The sequence below is a fragment of the Notamacropus eugenii genome, chromosome 5 (genome assembly GCF_028372415.1).
Source record: "Notamacropus eugenii isolate mMacEug1 chromosome 5, mMacEug1.pri_v2, whole genome shotgun sequence".
NCBI lineage: Eukaryota > Metazoa > Chordata > Mammalia > Diprotodontia > Macropodidae > Notamacropus > Notamacropus eugenii.
In genome coordinates this window covers 184,556,514-184,573,355 of record NC_092876.1, presented here as the reverse complement: position 1 = coordinate 184,573,355, position 16,842 = coordinate 184,556,514, and the positions used below count along the sequence as shown (strand labels likewise).

Below are 16,842 nucleotides of genomic sequence, written 5' to 3'. Positions count from 1 at the left end.
TTAATACTGATGGTCATGATGTTACATGGTATTTTATTTCATAAGTTTTATTTTGCACTGAAATCAGAAATCACTAGTAATACTTAGTAAAATTAGGAAGTGATTTATTCTCAATGAAGACAGTTATGCCATGATTTCTAAGTCATATGTAAACTCAAAAGGTCTAGTCATTGGAAAGTTTTCATTAAAGTTTGATTTGTTGGTAATTTATTTGGGAGGATTGGGAAAGAGACCGGAATACTTTCCACTTTAAATATTCCCATGTTTTCATTAACTTACCCCTACTTCCCTTAAGTTGTTTTGACTAGTCTCCATGATTAAGACTTTATTACCTTGTGAAATGATTATTTAAATACCCACCACAATTACCCATTCAGAATCCTTTTCCTACTCATCAGTTTGAAATTTAAACTTACTAATGATGATTATAAGAAATCATCTGGTAAATCTCTTACCTGCACTGCTCATATATTCACTTTGCACTGTTTATTTGCCCTTATTTATAGTTTGCCCTTATTTATAGTTTGCTTAATTATCAGGACTGCAATGGAAAGAACGCTAGGTCTGGAGTAAGAAGATGGGGGTTCAAATCCTACCTCGTTGATTGCTACCTATATGACCTTAGCAGGTCACTTAACCTCCAAGATTTTCTAGTTTACCCTGTATATATCTTGTTTTTACGTAATGTTTTTTTGAGGGGAAGGAGTGTTTTTGCTTTTCTTTATCTATAGTGCTTAGCACAGTGTCTGGCATGTAGCAAGTGCTTAATAAATGGTTATTGTTTGATTGATTTCTTGGTACGTAGTGGGCACATAATAAATACTTGTTGACTTGACTTCATCTTCCTGGTCCCTAGTTTTCTCATCTGTAAAATGAAGGGGTTAGATTACATGGCTTTTCTGAGAACCTTTTCAATGCTAAATCTCCCACTCTGTGACCACTAGGTCATACATTTACCTTTACATGACGTTTTTTAGTTACAAATGCAGACGGGTAAAGTGAATTAATTAGCCACAGTTACATGACTTAGTGGGTGGTGGAACCAGGACACACGTTGGCCTGACTGAAAGCAGCGTTCTTCCTATTACGTCATGTTACCACTGTCAGTTTGCATTTTAATTTGTGGCAGAGTATGCTGCTCACCCTGGATGTAGTGCAGATACTGATTGTAGTCAGTGCCTATTCCATGCTGACAGAGCCCAAAATATCCTGGATATTTCATTGTCCACAAGGTTCAGTAAAAAGAAAATTGGACTTGGGTTCTACTCATTGCTTTTATGGACTCACTCTGAATTTACGTACCTCACTTACCTTATTTGGCTTTATTGTCCTCATTTATAGGACTATAGTTATTCAAATTGCTGTTCTTCACAGTTTAGGAAGACTGATTTTTATGGTCTCCTAGATTTGGTTTTAATGTGCTTGATAATAGTATGTTCTACTCAAGTTAAATTCTAAGTCTGAATTTGCCATTTGTGTATTTTGTGGAATCTACAGATTTTGTGGATTTACAAAATATGTTAAATAAGTAAAAAGTGTTTGAATGTTCTTGCTGACTCCAGACTTCCTTTTTACAAATTACAGATTTACTATTGTATAGCCTTTTCCAGGAGACTTCAAGTTTTATTTATTTAGTGAGGCTTTCATGTTATACAACTTTGTTAGATTAAAAATACAGATAGTCCCATCTTGTGTTGTTTAAGCAAAAGTAACCTTTTTTTTAAAGATTGCACTTGTGCCATGTAATCAGTAAGGCTCCTTTTTTTCCCGCTCTTACTACTACATTTCCAGTTGATGATTTCTTAGATTCAGTTCACTCTTAGACTAGGATTTTCTATTGTGTTACGTTGTGAGATTTGTATCATAATGACTGCTTGATATTTTCTAAATAGGAAACAATATCCTGACCATGCTGAGACAGAGAATTGGTGATGAGAAGACCAATGTTAGAAAATCTGCACTCCAGGTGTGCTTTTCTCAAAACTTCACTATGTAAATAACTAGAACTAGAGTCTTTGTAGCAGAAGAGAGAGTTTTAGTAAATCTTAAGGTTATATGGTGTGTATGTGTGTGTGTGTATATGTATGTGTACATATGTATGTGTATATATGTATATACATACACATACATGCATATGTATGTGTATATATGTATATACATACACACACACATTATTTAAGTTACTTTTACAAACATCCCTGTTAATCCTTAATCTCAAGGTGTAGTAAAAATATTGCAGCATTGTAAAGGGTAGTCTTGACTTTTAGTGTTTCTTATTGGCTTTTATTTTTAGAAAATTTAAGAATTTACATCTTTGCTTTCCTTATCCTTCCTTTTGTGCCCTGCTTATATATATCTTATATATATCATTCATCGTAATCATCCCATCTAAGATATATATGTGAGTGTGTTAGTCCTTCATTGCCAAAGAAGACCAGACCATCAGAGAAATAATGACGTGACTTGCACTTGACTTTGTTTTGAGTGAGGGAGGGCTGTGCAGGTCAGCAGCCTCACTGCTCCTCCAGGGCCATCTGAATCCAGTGACCAGATATTCATCAGGATGACTGGAGATGACCCAGGATAAGGCAGTTGGGGTTAAGTAATGAGTGTAATTGTATGATTATGTGACTTCTAGAGGAAGTACAGAAGGAAGCACAGACAAGCAGGGCAGTTTTGAAAGTAATATGTTTACCTTATTAGATACTTTTAAAAAAAATGCTGTGAAATAGAGAGTGACAGTTTCATACAGAAATCTCTTGGTTCTGCTCTGTGTTTAGAAATGCTCTTTTTTGTGTTTAAAATTTAGAATAAAAAAAGATAAAAATTTTTAATTATGATTTCCAGGTGTTGGTTAGCATTATGAAACACAGTCAGATTGTATGTACCCAAGAAGATTTATCAACCCTACAGGATCGATGCAGGGATCCTGCAGTTTCTGTTCGGAAACAAGCACTGCAATCTCTTACTGACCTTCTTATGGTGAGTTGATGGGTGTTATAGGTCCTTATTCATATTAATTGCATAAGGTGGAAAAAAATTGTGGTAGCAAATGTTACATACTTGACTATTAGAAACTCTGTGTAGTCCATTAAATTGCTATCGATATAAAGAAAAAATAGTAGACAGACTTTAATTGCATGTAGTTTGCCATATTCCACCTGAAAATGTTAGGTACTCTGTCTAGGTGATCCTGGCAATTAACCTTCTCTTGATTTTTGCTAAACTGAAAATGCTCATATGCAAATTCAGTAAATTTTTCCTTATCTAATTTGGTTGAACCAGAGATCTGAATCAGTTTTTAAATAAAACTGAAATATGCAGATGGTGTTGCCAGGAGAGCAACTCCATTTAAGCCATGTATAATTTAGTTAAAAGCACAGTTGCTGGAGCACTTTGAAATATGTTTATTTTCTGTATTTCGTGCCAGAAAGCATGAAGCAATAAATATATTGATGTCTTCTTTCGGTCTACATGTAGTTAAATTGTTTCTTGGAGTAGATATTGATTTATGCTTTATCTTGAGCAGTATTTACTTATGGAATCAATTTCTCATGATTTGACATCACCAAAAGGAACATTGACATGGTCTAATAATGATAAATTTTAATACTTGATTTAAGATTTCAATAAATGCTGTTCTATAATAATTTGTGACTGGACTTTGTCCATTTCTCTTTCTTTTGACCTTCTATATGCCATAAATGTTTAAATATTTTTAATAGGTGCCTTCACATTTTTTCCTTATGTTTCTTACCCATTATGTTCTTGATCACAAGTTCATTGATTTTTTTGCTTTGATTTCATTTGAAAGCCTGAATTAATAACTTCCAACTAGATGCAGCTAGGTAGTGCAGTAGATAAAGTGCTGGGCATGGAGTCAGGAAAACCTGAATTCAAATTTGGCCTCAGATACTTACTAGCTGTGTGACCCTGGACACTTAATCTCTGTCTGCCTCAGTTTTCTTAACTATAGAATGGGGAATGTAATAGAGCCCACCTCCTATAGTTGGTATGAGGATTAAATGAGATAATATTTACAAAATGCTTAGATAAAATTTACAAAGTGGGACAGAGCAGGCACTAAATAAGTGCTTCTTCCCTTTGCTTCCCCTTTTCTTTAAGGCTCAGCACAGAAATGTCTTGATACAGAAAGCCTGGCTAACTGGAATCATCCCAGTTGTGATGGACACTGAAAGCACTGTGCAAGAGAAGGCTCTGGAGTGTCTTGACCAGCTTGTGTTGCAGCACGTTAAGCATTATAGTAAATTCCAAAGTGAAGATAGTAACCAGATGTTAGCATGGGATCTCCTTACTCTTCTCACTTCTGAAAGCCAGGAACTGAGGTATGTCAGTTTTACAGCTCATTTTCCTTTAAGAAGGACATTTGAATTTTTGTAGTTCTAATTCCTTAAACCTTCTTGTAACAGTTAAATTTTTATGGGCCTTTTAATCATTTTTTGCTTTCATTTGAAGATTTTTCAATTTCCCCTTGCCATCTTAAAATGTGCATTGTACTAATGGATATAGTACTTTCATAAAGACTTTACCAGTGCACAATATTGTGGATTCATTACTTGTATCTTGAATTCTTTTTAATGTATCATATTGACTATTTTTGAAAGCATTGCAATATTGTTTAAGCTTCTAGTTTACTGTGATAACTAGTTCTTTCCCCTTATTTTTGTACTCTTAATTTCATTCATTTTTACCCATTCTTTTCCTGTGCCCCCCTCGTTCTCTTCCTCCCCTTGCCATGTTTTGTTCCCTACTCTACCAGTTATCCTTACTTCAAATATCTTCATTGTCTCCCTTTCCTACCTACAGTCTCCAAAAAAGCCTTTCTTTAACCTTTTTGTCACAGTCACTTATTGTTCCATTGTTTCTAAGCACTAGTCTAGTTCTGGATCTTTAGGATCCACCTCTGATTTCTAAATACAGTATTTTTTTGATGTCATAAAATTAATGGTGGTGCCTACTTACATGGAGTGATATGTCATACACTTTTGCTTCACTTCCACTTTGTTTGGGAAATAAAGCAAAGACTTGGCAGAGTGAGTCTTATCCTACTATCGGAGGCTAGAACATAAATTATTTCATGGGATATTTGGTCATCATGTATTGCAGTACTATTGATATTTGAAAAACAAAACTGCTATGAATATAATTGCAGTTTACACCTATCATCAGGAGGTAAATAAGCATTTATTAAGTGCATGCTATGTGCCAGGCACTGTGCTAAGGGCTGAGAATACAAAGAACAGAAGAAGACAGCTCTTGCTCTTAAGGAACCCATGATCTAATGCAGACAACATGCAAGCAACTACATACAAGCAAGAAGTAGACAACATCAGTTGGAGATAGTCAATGGAAAAAAAGCACTAGCAGTGACAGGGATAGTGAAAGACTTCATGTTTCTGAGGACAAAATAGAGAAATTCTATGAAGCACTTGATAAGATCCTCCAAATTAAACCAACTGATATTTAGTGGCTTCACTGCAAAGGTGGGAAAAGACGAGGATGGAAAGAAAAATATGGAAAATCATGGTTCAGGAGAAAAAAATTGAAAGAGGGCTACCTTTTGCCCTTCATCTAAGACACCATAAGCTGATTTGGGAGATAGGTTAAGAGAAAAGGACTGAAGGAGACCAACTGGCATATCAGAACAGCTTGTCTTTCAACTGTGAGGACCTTAAAAGTCAGTGCCTGATCTTCAGTCTTCCCTTAAGTGCTCTTTAACTGATAGGGTGTTCCTGCCAAGAAGTCTGCATAAGTGGAAGGGAGACTGCCCAGCTCCCAAAAACCTACTCCAGCAAAACTCTGAAGTTGCCACCAGACAGGTAATAATCAAGAAATCTTATGAGAACTAACAGTAATTTGTTTTACAAAACCAAAATAGCAGAATAGAAGGCCCATAAACAAAATTAGTTCCAGCCAGAAGTCCACAGGTGATAGGAAAGGGAGCCCATCTGGCAAAATGAGAGGCCAGTGTGACCAGAGATGGTATTCTTTTAGCCTACAAGAGACTATTTCTGGAGACATCAAGGAGAGCTCCTCAGAGAAAGTCCAAGGTAGCCAGAAAGCCCTACAGTAGAGACTTTGGAAGCCTTGAGGAGCAGCAGTGGCCAGTAACTCTGGTGCCATAGTGCTTTGTCCAGGACACCAGACTTGGGATTTAAGTTCCTAAATTTTATATCCTGAGACACAAGAAATGGCTCTGCAGGTAAAGCAGTCTAAACTTCAAAGGTCCAGGGAATTCTAAGCTGCAAGGGGAAAGTGAGCCCTGGGGACCCAGAACTAGACTAACTAGGGTTGACTACCACCTTGAAAAGTGCATCAAGGTGCAGATCCTAGACCTGGCACAAATCCCCAATTCAGGAAATAAAGATGAGAGATGAGTAAACCAAAGAAAACACTTGCCTACATTTTTTTTTTAATTAAAAATCTGAATCTATAATAACTGCAAGAAGAAACTCAAAGGAAAAAATGGATTTTCCACAGGAACCATATGAATTGCTAGAAAAATGGAAGCAAGAGATAAATTATGAAATAAAATTTTTAAAGGAAAGACGTGAAAAGAGACTAAATAGCTTAGAGAAAGTGGTGAACCTTACCTAAGAATGGACTCCCTGGACTACACTAAAAAGAAGTCAAAGACTTTGTGAGACAGTGAGAAATATTACAAAATTTAAACAGTTGAAACAAATAGAAAAAATACATTTGAGATCAAAATATCTGACTGGAAAACAAGTCAAGGGAGATATTTTAAGAATTTTTGTATTTCTAGAATATGTTTTTTCAAAAGAGCTTAGACACTGTGTTTTCAAGGACCTGTAAATGAAAACTGCCCAGAGCTATGAAACCCAAGTGCATAGTGAAGTTAGAAAGCATCCACAGTCATCTGAAAGGAACCTCAAAAGGAGAAGACCCAGGAGTATCACAACCCAAATCTAGAGCTTCCACTTCAGTGAAAAAGTACTGCCACTCCCCATAAAGAAGCAGTTCAAGTACAGAAGATACAGAATCAAGAGGATCGCATAAGACCTGGCAACTTCTGTTACAAATGATAGAAGATCTTGGAGTATGTTACTGCGAAAGGTAAAAGAGGCTGATAAACCAGGAATACCTTAACTCTGCAAAACTGAACATCGTCCTACAGGGTAAAAGTAGATCTTTAGTTAGAAAAGAAGACTTGCAAGTATTTCTGATGAAGACTAGAGCTGTGTAGGAACTTCTGCACACAGACACAAGAGTCCAGAGAAACCTAGAAAAGTAAAATTATTTGAGCATTTGGAAAGCAGTACATAATAATGTAGTACTAACATTCCAATGAGGGAGAAAAATCAAGTATCTCTCTAGAACCTTCTTGTCTTTAGAGGGTAATGAATAAGAAAAATAAGAGGTTCTGGGTGGTGGTGGGTGGTGAAAGGAAGGGAAAGGAGGATATAGAAGGCACGTTTATAAGGGTTTGAGGAAAGGAAAAAAAGGAAAGATAAGCGGAAGAATACACTAGTGTCAGAAGGAGGAAAAAGGGGATAGAATTTGTTATTTCTCATAATTTGGTTCATAAGAGTAAGAGCACACAATCATTGAGGAAGAAGCAGTGAGGGAGTAGGAGTGAGATGAATCTCTGGCCTGAAATGGACACAGGAGGGTTGAACACCCACACAAATTGGAGTAGAAATGCATCAAGCACAACAGGGAAATGTTTGGTGATGAAGGCAAGGAGTTAAGAGGGAACATAATACAGGAGTAGGAATAGTTGCAAGTAAAGCAAACTTCCTGGTTCTGAAGGGAATATTTAAGGGGGAACAGAAAAGAACTAGAGTTTAAGGAAGTGTCTTGGCTTGCCCATTAGACAGTTGGGGAATGGCTGAAGAGATTGTGATATAAGAATATGGTGTGAAATTATTGTGTTATAAGAAATGACTTCCCCAATTGATAAATGGTCAAAGGATATGAACAGGCAATTTTCAGAGGAAGAAATTAAAGATATCTATTATCATATGAAAAAATGCTCTAAATCACTTTTGATTAGAGAGATACAAATCAAAACATCTCTGAGGTACCACATCACACCTATAAGATTGGCAAAGATGATAGAACAGAGAATGATAAATGTTGGAGAGGATGTGGGAGAGTTGGAACACTAATTCACTGTTGGTGGACTTGTGAGCTGATCCAATCATTCTGGAGAGCAGTTTGGAACTATGCCCAAAGGGCTACAAAAATGTGCATACCCTTTGACCCAGAAATATCACTTCTAGGACTGTATCCCCAAGAGATTATATAAATGGGAAAGGGTCCCACATGTACAAAAATATTTATAGCAGCACTCTTTGTAGTTGCCAAAAACTGGAAATCAAGGGGATGCCCATCAATTGGGGAATGGCTGAATAAATTATGGTATATGAATGTAATGGAGTAATATTGCATAAGAAATGATAAACGAGAAGACTTCATAGAAGCCTGGAAGGACTTATATGATCTGATGCTGAGCAAAAGGAAAAGAACCAGGAGCACTTTGTGCACAGCAGTGACCACAGTGTGCGAGTTTTTTCTGGTAGACTTGGAACTTTGCAACAACACAAGAACTTAAAAAAAAAAAAATTCCCAAGGGTCTTCTAAGGCAAAATGCCTTCCACACTCAGAGAAAGAAATATGGAATTTATTTGCAGAATGTAGCAGATCATTTGTGTGTGTGTGTGTGTGTGTGTGTGTGTGTATTATGTTTTGATTTGTTATATGATTTCTTCCATTTATTTTAGTTCGTCTACGCAGCATGACTATAGTGAAAATGTATTCAATAGGAAAGTGTGTAGATCCTATGTAGAATTGTATACCGTCTTGGGGAGGGATGGGTGAGGGTAGGTAGGGGGGAAAAATCTAAGTTTTATGGTAGTGATTGTAGAACATTAAAAATTTAAAAAATAAAAAAAAAGAAATGACAAATAATGGTTTTAGGGAATTCTGGGTAGTATGAATTAACACAAAGTTAGGTTAGTAGAACCAGGAGAACAGTTTATACAAGGGCAGCAACACTGCAAAGAAAAACAGCTTTGAAAGACTGAAGAACACTGATGAATGTAGTGATCATCCATGTTTCCAGAGGACATATGATGAAGCATGTTCCCCATCTCCTGTTAGAGAGGGGTTGGACGCAAAGTGGAGAAAGAGGCATACATTTTTGAACGTGGACACTGTGTGGATTGATTTTACTTGCTTTTGGAAATTTTTTGCAAGAGAGTTTTTTGGGTTTTTTTGGTTTTATTCTTTTGACTTTTAATGGGGGCAGGGAATTGAAAGGGAGTCAGGGTTAGCAATAGTGATGTCAAAAAAGAAAGCCATTAAAGCATTTTTTTTAAATGCACAGAGGAAAACAGGAGTTCAAGAAGGAAACAAGATAAGTAGGACAGTATTCAAAGTAGCATGTAGAATTATATATTTTCACAAAAGAAAGTGTTTTGAAATGCAGATTCACTTTCATATAGAATCCTCATTTCCTTTTCTGTTGGTTTGGAAATGCCCCTTTTAGGGGACAAGTTCAAGTTCAGAATCTTAAAAAATATTTAAATAAAAAATGATGAAAGTCCTAAATTTGTGAATTAAATAGAGGTCTGACACCTCTATATGATGAACATTTAAGAAAAAAGAAAGATTTGTCTCTGGACATGATGAACAGCAGGAACACTGTAAAGAAAGGCATATTATATCTTAATAGACAGGAAAAGACTTGTTATTGTGCAGAAGTTTTCCCTGAATCAGCTCACAGTTTACAACTGTCATGCTATTGACTTGTCATTGCTAAGATCTGATAAATTTAAAGAAAAAAGAATGATCAGAAAACAACATAACATACAGTAAAAACAATTTTCCCTTGAATTATTTATACAAGTAATTAAAAATAAAAAATGAAAACTGGAGAACAGAAATGGCATTGATGGCCATTATAATAATTTCATGCAGAAGTGTATTAATTGCCACAAGGAGATGAAAAAAGCTCATAAAACCTTTTACTGGACTGACTTTACTTTGTATCAGTTTATTTAAGTCTTCCCATGCTTCTCAGTGTTCATCATGTATATAATTTCTTAAAGCACAGTATTCATTTGCAATTAATGCTCTTTTTTCTCCTTTTTTGCACATTGTGACTGTTTATGTTTATTAGCAATTAAGTTCACATTAAGAAAGCAAAATTAGAATAAAAAAAGATAGATTGGAGTCATATTGAGAAGGCATTTAGTGCCAAATAGAAGAGTGTGTTTTTTGTCCAACAGGCTGTTTCAAGTTTTCTCCAATAGGGAGTGACATGCTCAGACTCCATGCATCAGGAATATCAATTTGGCAGCTGTGTGGAAAGTGGATTGGAAAGGGGGGTGGGAGGGGAGTCCCTTGACAGGGAGATCATTTGCAAGGCTTCTTAATAATCCAGGAGAGTGGTGGGGAGGGTATGAAGCATGTGGTTATTTAAATTTTGAGCTTTGGTCCTTAAATCTAAATCTCCTTGTCATGCACCCATTTCTTAACCATCCTTCTTCAGTTTTCCTTTTTCTTTGGAAATTCTTGCCTTTGAGAGTCAATAGTGATACAGATGCTACTTTTGCCTGTAAGGTCTTTATTGTAGCCTCAGCGATACCAGACTGGATTGACGCTTCTTCTCCTTTATGGTCTCCTTACCTTCACAATCCATTAATGCATGTATCCTCCAAATATCTGTCCTTGGTTCTCTTCCTTCTTGTGCCCTGCCATGGCTTCAACCAATACCTCTGGGCAGGTAATTTCCAATTTTGTTATCTATTTTATCTCACTTTCATGTTCCTGATTTACTTCCCTGATGCCTACAAGAAATCTTCACTTGGTTGTTCTGTTTATATCCCAGACCCCTATATGTTTAAAAGCAAACTTATTTCTCTTCCCTAAATCTCCTCCATATCTCAGTATTTCTGTCAGGGGTACTGCCATTCACCTAATCTCTCTAGTTTAAGGCCTTAGCATTATCTTTTTTTCTTTCTCTCACACTCTTTGATCATTTAGTAAAATCTATCAATTTCACCACTATAATTTCTTTCACAAATACCTTCTGTGTGTATTCACTGGCACTTCTTATATAGTCCTTCATTACCATAAAACTTTGACTGTCATAATAGCCTCCTAACAAGTTTTCCATCTCCCATCCATCTGTATCTTCCTCCAAGATAATTTTCCTCATGCATTAATATGTTGATATTCCACCTTTATTCATAAGTCTTTAGTGGTTCCTTACTGCCTGTTGAATAAAAGAATTCAGGTTGTCCTGAGGTTGTGTTGCTGTGCCATATTGGCCTTTGTCCTGTCACTTCCTTTCCTGAACTGTAAGTTGCTTCCATCAGAGTGGATTGTTTCTGGCCCTGCCACATCCCTTGAACTTTCCTGTTTCTCTCTCTCTCTGTTTTCTGCTTGACTTCGTTAGCCTCTGAGCTATAGGGTCAGAATCTGTGACTACACAAATGTTATGACTTGGGTCATTTCCTTCATGAAGCAAGCCTTTCCTGATTGCTCTTTATTGTGACTAGCTTTTTTCTCTTCGATTTTATATTTTATATTCTATATTGTGTCTCTAAAGTGTCTGTATCTGTACATGTTTGTGATCTCCAAAGAGGTAGAGAAAACAAGTAGAACAGTTTGATTGGATTAGAGGTTTCATTTCTGACACAAGGAAAGGAAAAGGGATCAGTAAAACAGACCAAAAACCTCATCAGGGATGTCATCGGAAAAACCTTTGGAATTGTTTTGTTACTAAAGCCAAGGGAGATGAGCTTTGGTAAAACAAACTCTCTGAGTGTGTGTGTGTGTGTATGTGTGTAGAAATAGTGTCAGATGTTATGGAGAACTCAAGGATGACGGAGATGTAAAAGTATTTAAATTTGGTGACTAAGAGAGCCTTTTATAGTATTTTTCTGTAGAGTGATAAGAAGGAATCCAGATGATAGGAGAGTAAGGTGAGGGTAAGTGAAAAAGTAAAGAACTGAGCAAAGAGTGGGAGGGAAAGAAAATACTTACAAGTTATTTTTTTTAAAGTAAAATAAAATAGAAGTTATTTAGAATAGAAGTAAAAGAAGTAAGCTTAGGTTACATACTCCAGGATTTGGTGGAAAAAAGAAGATGATTAAATCAGATGGCAGGTAGAAAGGCAATAGAATCATATCAAGACTTTTTTCATGGAATGGATATCTTGTGTGTGTTGGAAAAAAAAAAAACTAGGAGGAGCTAGTAGAAAGGAATAAATTGAAGATAGTAGAAATGGTGAAAATTTGATAAAAGGAGATTCTAGGGGAAATGTAAGGTATTGTTCAGTGGCCTTACAGGTTGGAAGACTTAACCCCAAGAAGGTGGAAAGATACCTTAAAGTCAGAGATGGATGAAGAAACAGAGATTTTTTTAAATTGAGAAGAATAAAGTGAAAAAACATGAATTCTGGTCTTGATTCTTTCAGTAAAGTAGGGGACAAGATCATTCACCAAACATGAGGAATAAGGACCCCTTTTTAAAGCACTAGGTAACTTTTAAAGAGCTAAGAGGCTTGAGGAAGATGGAAATGTTTGAAAAGTTGTGGGAAGTAGTCTAGCTCAATTATAGCATGAAAGACCCAGTTGAATTTAGCACGAATTTATCCAGATCAATATGGTTCCATTACTTTCTGCAGTAAATCTCTGCTGTTATGTGGTAGATATTCAGAAAGCCAACACTGTAAGTGATTCAGAGTTAGACATTGAGCGTGCTGAGAGAAAATTAATCCACAGAAGGATTCTAGGATGTTGATGAGGGCAATGTTTATTGGCTGAAGATGACTGCCAGAGTAGAACTAAGTCAAAATGGACTGTGTAACTTATTCACTGGGAGCTAAGGGAGAGCAGCAATAGATGTCAATTTGTGTAAGATAAGGAAGTAGTCAGTAGAGAAGGGAAGTTCTTAATTTGAGATCTCAGAAGTGAAGCAGAACATCAAAGGTCTTTGCTTTAATATGTCAAATTATGACAATTTCAGGCAATTTTTAATACCTTTTTTTAAAAAAGGAAATATAGCATTTGTTAACAGGATTGGAATTCCAAAGTTTTAAATATTAATTTTGGACAAGTTAGTAACTTTTGTGCTTCAGTTTCTACCATCAAAGGGGATGGGGATAATGATTATAATACTTTTTGGTGCATCTTTAATCTTTGATTTGATAATTATAATGTTATGATTATAGTGACAGGCAAGAGGTTATTGTGGGTTTTCTGAATTTCATGAGATATCTATGGATAGTTTTAAACAATAGCTTATTTTTGTAGTGTTACTACATAACTACAGTTACTACTGTGTACATATTTTATAATTATTATGTTGTATATTGTTTATCTTATTACAGTTGCCTCTTTTCTGCATACTATGATAATTTCCATTTTCTAAAATGAGAAAAGCCATATTAATTGTATGTTTCTAATGTTACTTGCAGCCCCAAATAGCAAGTAATCAGACGATGAGAAAACAACTACTTGCTTATTTATAGTTAGCACAACACATTCCTCTTCACTCAAATGTGCAATATGATATTTGTCCTATGATTAATTTGACCTCATTTTGCTTTTCTTTTCCCAAAATGCTGTGGGAAGGAGCAAAAAGAAGAGGTAGTTAAAAAATGACAGACATAACACCAGTACTTTGAGATTAATAAAACCATAGCATTTTCTTTTACTTATTCTCATTTTTTAAAAGGGGGGAATTCTGATACAGACTCTCTAATTGTACTAGCAATTCATACGTAGTAACTTTGGACAAGATAAATTTGGTCAAACTTAAATGCTAGGATGTTCTTTCCTAACAATCCCTCCAAAATTGGACAACTTTCATCTTTTCTGTGATCACAAGCCAGCTGGACCTGGGCTTATGTGACCTGTCCTGCATCTTTGTAAAAAAGAGTTTGTTTGTTTTTTTTTATAGGGTAGGGTAGAGGGATGATCAGCTGACTCTATATAGCAAATTTTTGTGTATTTGTGTGGGTGGGGGACAGTGATAATTTTGTTTTGTTTTACTTTAGAGGCAAAAACTTCCTGACTAGATTGTGTGTGGAAAAATAAACTGGAATTGAGTATATGGTGAGAAGTCTAATTTATTTTGTGTAATAAAACTGGCAGGGATCTCTTTTGGTCTTTTATAAGCCATTAGCCAGTATTTCTTTCTGTCCATTTGTTTGTACACTACGAGAACCTAATGCAGCTGGAGATACCCTTTAACTCTTAGTCTGAGCCTGCGTGTAGTATTTATAAATTTAACAATGCTTTCTTTTCTTTTTACCAGCCGTTATTTAAATAAAGCTTTTCACATGTGGTCTAAGAAAGATAAATTCTCATCTACTTTTATAAATAATGTGATATCCCATACTGAAACGGAACACTCAGCACCAGCCTGGATGTTACTCTCAAAGGTTGCTTGCTCGTCACCTAAACTGGATTACACCAAAATAATTGAATCCTGGGAGAGAATCAGTGGGTGTGTATGCTCTTAATCTAGTTTATTGATTGGTGCTGAAAACAAATCCAAGCCAGTATCTTCCTCCAGTACAGGGAGTTTGCTGTTTCATAGAGATTAAGAGTCAAAACACTTCTTAAAAATTCCATTGTGAAAATGAATACTTTTAAAACACCATTTTCTAGTACATTAATCCCTTTAGAATTTCTTATAATATGACTTACTTCTAGCATCAGTAATAACAGAGGGAATGATACTGTTCTCAACAGTGTCCTTTTCTAGTTTCATATAGCTATTTGTCTTTTACTGTCCTGTAGGCAACAGAATATCAGTTCTGACACTACAGGACATATTCTCTGTGTGATTGGGCATATTGCAAAGCACCTACCTAGAAGCACCCAGGAAGAACTGACTGGTAAGTATATCTGTAGTCTTGTGGAGGAAAAGTTTTTGCTTCTCAACTTAGTCATATTTTTCCAAACTGAAATTTCAAGTGATTTGATCTCCTTTTCAGAAGTTATCAAATGTAAGCTGAGAGAGTTTCAGTGGCCTCCAGAGGTGATTAGTTCAGCTGTTGATGTTCTACAGAAACTCTGTCATGCATTTGTAGAAACAACTGAGGAGGAACAGGTAAGGTCATGTTTGATCCTCCACTTCATTAAATCAGTGTTTCCTGTTTGGCTGAGGGGTCATTTTGACTCTAGAAAATATTTCTATTTTAAGATGTGCCAGTGCTTCCTAAACAACTCATCGTTCTCTTCCAGATTTGCTCTATTTTTTTCTAAACTTTCTGTTTTCTGTTGGAGTTACTAATGTCTCTTACCTGTCACCTGGTTCTTGGCTTTTCTGATTCTTCCTTCACTCTCATTCCACATGACCACTCAGCTGCCAAATCTTATCATTTTTGCCATTACAACATCTCTCACATTTGACCTCTGCTGTCTATTCACATGGTCCCCACTCTATTCTAAGCCCCCATCATATCTCTCCTGGGTTATTGTAAGAGCCTCCTAATTGGTCTTCTTACCTAAAATTTCTCCCCTTTCTAGTTCACCTACCATACAGCTTCTAAACGGATTCTCCTAAAGCCCAAGTCTGATTGTGTCACTTCCCTAATCAATAAAATTCATTGGCTTCCTATCACTAGGATCAAATTTAAGCATTTCTGTTTGACATCTCAAGTTCTTCCCAATTTAACCTCAAGCTGCTTTATCAGCCTTATTATATGTTGCTTTCATTCCCATAATCCACAGTCCAGTCAAACTGGTGTAAATGCCATTCTTCTCATGTGACATTTCATTTCTTGTCTCCCTGCCTTTGTATTGGCCACCTAATGTCCTTGGAAGGTACACTCTTCACACCTCTGCCTCTTAGAGCTCCTTATTTCTCTCAAAATCAAACTCATATTCCACATGAAATCTTTACTTATTCTACACCCTCCCTCCTTCCCTCAGCAGCTAGTGCCTCCCCTCCCAAAATCACCTTGTATTTATTTTGTAAATATTTTGTGCATACTTAATATATACATATCTTCTCCCCAATAGGATATAAACTCCTTGAGGGAAGGACTATTTCATTTTTGTCTTTATAGCCCTTGCACCTAGCAGCGTCTGGCACATGGTAGGCATTTAGTAATAAATGCTTGTTGATTGATTGGATAATCTTTCAGGCCCCTTTCAACTCTGAGGTTCTGTGAATTATATATGTCTCTTGCACCTCCAGTATCTTCAGTAGGTGGGTTCATTGATAGTACCAAATTTCTTTACGTTCTCTCTCATTTATCACATTCCTAAAAGACTCTGCTAGGCTCTATGAGAGATGCAAAGATAAGTTAGAGTCCCTCTTTTCAAAGAACTTATAAATAACCCTTTCTCATCTTTTTTTTTGTCTCCACTATATTGAACAGTGATATTATTTATAATATTATTAGCATTATTGTTAAATAACATTTATATAGAATTTTCGGGTTTGTGAGGCACTTTCCTAAAAACAACCTCTTGAGGTAAATAATACAGTCTAAAGAGATGACTAGGATGTGATAGGTCACATTGTACTCTTAAAATCTCTTTGATTTGCGCCTCTAAGATCACTTTGTGTGATTTAACCTCTGCATATTCCTGTTGCATTTCTTTGGCAGCTTGGTATCATGCTTTCCCTTTTCCTTCATTAGTAATCTATTTGGACTTTATTCTTGATCTTTACTTGTTACCGAGGAAGAAGCATGCCACAGAGGAAAGAGCACTGATGCTGGAGTTGGAGGACTTGGGTTATTATTTCACTTCTGATACTACCTGTGGAACCTTGGGCAGATCACTTCATCTCCTTAGGCCTCAGCTTCCTTTTCTGTAAAGCAAG

At 36.1% G+C, this 16,842-nt stretch overlaps 1 protein-coding gene across 4 annotated transcripts in view; it reads left to right on the top strand.

Annotated features, from left to right (window-relative positions):
• The window catches only part of NCAPD3 (non-SMC condensin II complex subunit D3), a 126,703-nt gene that overhangs the window by 31,526 nt on the left and 78,335 nt on the right, over nt 1–16,842 (top strand). For 3 of the 4 annotated variants that reach the window (XM_072611629.1, XM_072611627.1, XM_072611628.1), the window contains 6 exons: nt 1,893–1,966; nt 2,848–2,982; nt 4,126–4,346; nt 14,317–14,508; nt 14,805–14,902; nt 15,002–15,117. In XM_072611629.1, the coding sequence (XP_072467730.1) occupies nt 1,893–1,966; nt 2,848–2,982; nt 4,126–4,346; nt 14,317–14,508; nt 14,805–14,902; nt 15,002–15,117 (836 nt within the window). The remainder of the gene's footprint in view (nt 1–1,892; nt 1,967–2,847; nt 2,983–4,125; nt 4,347–14,316; nt 14,509–14,804; nt 14,903–15,001; nt 15,118–16,842) is intronic. The other variant, XM_072611630.1, reaches the window with a different exon arrangement.